The 6000-nt window shown below is 44.0% G+C and overlaps 1 protein-coding gene across 1 annotated transcript in view; it reads right to left on the bottom strand.

Moving 5' to 3' along the window:
* Positions 1–239: 239 nt before the first annotated feature.
* PPT1 (palmitoyl-protein thioesterase 1) overlaps positions 240–6000 on the bottom strand; it is a 29429-nt gene continuing 23668 nt past the window's right edge. The window contains exon 9 of the mRNA XM_085895665.1: positions 240–4072. Coding sequence (XP_085751791.1) covers positions 3926–4072 — 147 coding nt within the window. The 3' untranslated portion in view covers positions 240–3925. The remainder of the gene's footprint in view (positions 4073–6000) is intronic.

The raw sequence follows: 6000 nt of genomic DNA, 5'->3' as shown, positions 1-6000 counted from the left end.
AAACATGAAAGACGTCGGACATGTCTGGGAACATGGATCGGTAGCTGCGGAAAAGCCGACTCTTGACAAGTAATAACCAAGAGCTGCAACAAAATCTGCTCCACATTTGGGAAAAATATGGATCAAGCTGCCATACAGAAAACCATCAATTTGATTCCTTCGTGAGTTCAAGCACATGCTACCAGAAACTAATAAATGTAGTAAATGTGTTTGTGTTCATATCATAGGTTAAATTAAAGTTTGATTACAATCAGGAGTGTTGCTTTTATTCCAGCAGGGCACTGTACTACATCTTGCTTCACGACAGGAATCAATCCTCGTAAATGACCAAAGATTTCTTACAAAAGCATTTCGGATCGCACTTGCATTCTTGAATTTCCAGATAATTTTCCAACATAGGCTTACATCCACTGACTAGACTGTGCGATCCACATTCAGTGCATACAAATCAGATGGCCACATTAGAAATCTTGTCCGCCAAGTTACATTAATAACTCGGTCCCCCTGCCTTTTTCACTGATACGTGTATTTACATTTTCTGCTAAAGGTTCAGTAGAGAGTACACAGTAGTGGGAATGAAGGAAAGTTTGTAAATTATTAATTCAAAGATGGGTTTTATTGAATCTAATAACCCAGTGATTCCCTGTGAAATGGTCAATGTAAAATCATGTCTGGCATTATGGGATGTAGCACTCAATTTGAGGTAGCAATTATGAGCTAATTAATTAACATTTCCACCTTTATTGAAGTCAGATTATATCGTTGGGTGAACAGTATTTCTGTACCACTTTCATGTGGGTTCGTATGTATTGGATTTGTTGAATGTTGTCGTGGACCCGTTGGTCCATTGGACCAAATTTTCATTCATCTTCACGCCTTGTAGCATACCTGCTTGCCGCACTGCTTGAGCATTAGCTTGGTTTTCCCCAAGCCCAGATGTGTTTGGACCAAGGTTGTGGGGGAAGATTATACATTCACATTATTATTATTATTGCCAAATAAAACTCAATTTTTATTTCTACGAATATTCACTTAAAATGTCGAACTGATGCAAGATTTATTTAACCAACTCGTCGATTGTTTGGATTAAATAATGATGATGTTAATCAGTCTACTACTACAGTTAACTTCCAGCATCTTTCAAATACTTTGGATACAATTTCCCCCAGAACGATGATAGTGGACAAGCTTTCTAATCTGGCCATTATTTAATCTCGCTACGCCCTCTAGTGGTTGAAATGTAACTATGTTTTCCAATCATCTCGAAGTTCCATCAAACAAAGTAGCAAGATTAAAACAAAAAAAATTCCCTCTACATTTTCCACACAATCTCAGCACAGCTATGAAATGTCATCCTAGTAATTCGCAAGCAGGGTGATTCATCAGTGTGTGTGGGCCGTCCCTCGAAAGTACGTTAAATCGGAAGTCTTGTCTGCTTGCATTTAGCGGCCATCAAAGATCCCACGTTGTCCTTCATGAAGACTAGGCGAGTTATCGCCCAAACCATGAACAAATTCCAAATTCCTGCCCTAACCCACTTCATCGGTCAACAGTGCAATCTATGAGCAGCACAGCCACACTCCCAGCGAAGATGCACCAAACAGCCACAGGCTGCATAACAAATTACGATGATTTCACATTCATTCAATCTCAGAGTTCTATGCTCCACAGGACAGAAATGTTGCTGTTGTATTTTTTTTAAACCTGCTTGTTGCCACATCAAGCACTTGCAGCACAACTCAAATTTCTGAGTCATGGTGTCTCTTTGTTGACCTTCGGATGATTCCCACATACTTTTGGTTTAAGTCGCACTTTACAGCCATCTCCGGCCACAATCGAGGCTCATGGAAAAGCTAGTACACTGAACAGATGAGGACGTAACAGGACGCAAAATGAACAGTAGAGAGGGCGGGTGTGTAAGGAAACACCAACAGCAGGAATTGAAGGCCTAGGTACAGGGAGACTTGGACAAACAATGGGGAGGGGGGGGCAGGAGAGGATGTGCAGGGTGGACAAGATGGATACAGAAGAAGAGCTGGAATTGGGGTGGGAGAGAGGGGTTGAGAGTGTAGAAAAGGTCATGGTTTTGGATTGGGGACAATCTAAAATGGTGGTGAGGCCTAAGTCACATTTGGCACGGCGGCCGTAGGGTCTACAAAATCTGTGGCCACTAGCAATTATAGGGTGGCCGCAGCATTTCCACGGTCACACAATGTAGCAGTCACATATGTTTTTATTTTTCGGGGAGCCGCACGGCGTATTTAGAAATTGTGGAGACCGAAAACGTGGGGTGCCGTACGGTCTTTGATTTGATGTCGTACGGTGACCTTAGGGCGTCCCTGAGGCAGCCATAGAATTTTCAAGGCAGACGCAAGGTAGCCTCAAGGTGCCCGCAAAGCCACCGCAGGGGGGCCCGGAGGCGAACGTGTGGCCAGACGGCGGTAACGAGTGGGTATATATACCAGTTCTTTTTTACTGAAATAAAAATATAACAGTTCGGAATATACCAGTATATATAACTGAACATACTATAACTATAATATATATAACTGAATATACCAGTTCGGAGTATAGGCAAACACCTATACTCCGATCTTGAGCAGTAGCGCACGGTGGACGCACGGTCGACGCAGACTGCCACGGAGGCCGTACATAGGACGCACGGCGTGCGTAGGGGAACCGTGCGTCGACCCTGCGTTGCCCGCAGGTAGTCACACAGACCGCAAGGCCACCGTAAGTTGAACACAGGGACGCCTTAGGACTACCCTACAGCGACCGTGGAAATAGTGTGGCCGTCGTAATTTTTTGGGGGTTGGCAAAATTCATTTTTCATTGATAAGAACCTACGGCAGCCGCACGAATAACGCAAGCCCACCGTACGCCCTACGTACTGTCGACGTGGAACACATCTACATCATGGCTATGGCTTGTCGAATTGCTACGGCCAACCGAGAAATGAAAAAAGTTATAACCCCGCGCTATAATTCCACGGCGACCCCTACGGCCTGTAAAAGATAGCCATACGACATAGGGCCACCCTGAGGCCACCTCAGAAATTCTGCGGCCACCGCACGTTTCTGTCAATTCAGAGGGGGGGGGGGTACAGCCGCCGTATCCTCGCTGTAGAGCAAATGTGACTTAGGCTTGAACAGCTGTCTCGAAGACTTGAAGGGAACAATGAAATTGAAGAGAATGTGGAAATTGATTCCGCAGGTGGGGAAAAAAGAAACGAATGAGTGGAGGTGAGTATTTTACAACCTATGGGCAACATTTGTGAGTTTTCATACCTTGGAATGTTTACAATCCACCTTGATATTACATAAAACATGTTTAAATGAGAGAATATTCTGACAGGTGTAGAAACAAACGCTTATGCTCGATCTTTCAAATAAACACAAGTTCGGACTACACCTGGCTGTGGGTGGGACATCGATCGATTAAAGACCCGTTTGGTCTCGTTACACAGAGGCAGTTTCCATGACAACAAACTATCAAAATGACAAATAAAATCCTGGTGTATCCTCTGCAAAGCACCGCTTACACCAATTGAACAATTCCGGTAATATTATATAGATGCGGATGCACGCACAGAAAAAAGGAACAGGCAGACACTTGTGTAACACGTTTTCTCAAAATCTCTGGCCAAAATAAAGTTCTAGGATTGAAAACCGTACTGAACTATGACACCACATGCCAAACAAAAACACCCACAAGCCACTGGAGTGGCAGCAGCAGCACTGTAAAACGTGAATTTCATTGCAATTTATGATTAAACATATCATACTTGTGATTGAAACAGAGCAGCAAAGACATTTTCCAAGTCTTAGCAAAATATAAACATTCACACATCTCAACAAGCTTTTCGCATTGAAGCATCATTGTGTCATGGTCCCATGATATCGGATGGAATGCGGAGCGAACGACCCTACGGTGTAGAGCGTGATCCAGGAGGCTGCAAGTACGGCAGAATTTTGTCATCAAACCACTCTTCGCTGTACTGCAGGTGGTCACCATCTGCTTCCAGGAAGTCCAGCTTGCCGGTCTTGTCCATTTCCTGTAGACCCAGCCGGTCCTGCAAGCATTCATGAGATATCTCTGATTGTGTTTTTAATTGTTTGTGGCATTTGTATCAGCAGTGGTATGGTGTTCTAGCTATTCTTCACTAGACAAAGCATACAATCTATAATTCAGAGGATTGACACAATAAGAAACAGTGAGGTTTCACAGCAAAATCCCTTAACTTACAATTCAATCATTATATTGTTAGAGTCGCCATCGGTGATGACTTTAAGGTCTGAAAAATAAGATGATGTAATTTTAAAGCTGATTATCATTGTTCCCACTTTCGAAAGTGTGAATAGCTATCTGGGAAACGTGAGATAAATCGGCTGTTTCATGGGAGAGATTAGATCAGTGGCTAGCGACAGACGGCTGGCTCATTTGAATTTTGACCAATCAGAGACTGTGATTTGCTGCACAGGATTAGATGCACACAAGATGGCTGCGCCCATATAGACGAGTCATGACAGCTGCATTTGGTGTATTATCCACGTTTGTGACAAGAATCTTAAGAATGTGATTTAATTTAATGAAAACTCATTGGCCAGGGTTTGCAAATTTGCCCAGAAGTCGGTCGAACTCGCCAGAGTCGAGAGGAAAGTAGCCGAACAATGGCAAAACTTGTTCCAGCAATGCAGGTTTTCACCTTGTTTCCCCCAAGCAAAGGTTCTTCCTGGTGCATCTGTATTCTATACAATAAGAGGAAGGGACAAATATTGTCCACAAATATCTCGACTTTGGTAATCCCGCTGGAGATGGAGTTCCATAGTCATATAGGAAACATTTTCCATTAACTTCGACATCATTAACTTAGTAACTTAGATAGCATACTAAAATGAATTCCCCTTGAGAATCTTTACAATAACGTCACCACAAACCACCCCAATGCACTTTACTTTAACCGTGCTTTACATGGAAACCAGGCCTGACGTCATGCTGAGTAGGAGGAAAAGGAGGGGAGGGGATGAGAGAGAGGGAGAGAGGGAGAGAGGGAGAGAGGGAGAGAGGGAGAGAGGGAGAGAGGGAGAGAGGGAGAGAGGGAGAGAGGGAGAGAGGGAGAGAGGGAGAGAGGGAGAGAGGGAGAGAGGGAGAGAGGGAGAGAGGGAGAGAGGGAGAGAGGGAGAGAGGGAGAGAGGGAGAGAGGGAGAGAGGGAGAGAGGGAGAGAGGGAGAGAGACGGAATGGGAGAGGAGCAGAACAGGATGTAACATAACTTATCTCTGCAGATGTAATTTTGAATTGTAGAGTGGGTGAATGTTGGTGTGTGTGTGTGTGTGTGTGTGTGTGTGTGTGTGTGTGTGTGTGTGTGTGTGTGTGTGTGTGTGTGTGTGTGTGTGTGTGTGTGTGTGTGTGTGTGTGTGTGTGTGTGTGTGTGTGTGTGTGTGTACGTGTGCGCTTCAGGTACACTGGCTTGTTTCTTTCGGGCTACAGCACGTTCAACTTTAGTTTTAACTTTGAATGGCATGGTGATATCCAACGGCTGGATCAATACCGTTACTATCTGAAAGAAAAAAATGAACCACTTGTTTGGTTTATACCTTGTTCATAAGATGTAATTATTTCGTCAGGAAATGCTGTACAGTTGACATATAAAGCACAATCAAATTACACATCATTTGTACGGTCTCGGGGGAATTCAACGAAGGTGACATTTTATGTCGGAAGTAGCCAAATTAAAATACTGTATTTTATTCGGAGGATTGCACATCATTCGTACACACACACACACACACACACACACACACACACACACACACACACACACACACACACACACACACACACACACACACACACACACACACACACACACACACACACACACACACACACACACACACACACACACACACACACACACGATGAGGTTTCCTCAACTCCATCTCCGAAGAAGCATCAGAGATCCAATCATGCCGCAGCACCTCTCTGTCAAGTAATGTCG

This window comes from Eptatretus burgeri, chromosome 9, assembly GCF_056783735.1.
Source record: "Eptatretus burgeri isolate ZD-2024b chromosome 9, Ebu_testis_v1, whole genome shotgun sequence".
NCBI lineage: Eukaryota > Metazoa > Chordata > Myxini > Myxiniformes > Myxinidae > Eptatretus > Eptatretus burgeri.
Note: the sequence above shows the minus strand (reverse complement) of the source record. Positions and strands in the feature narration are given on the sequence as shown.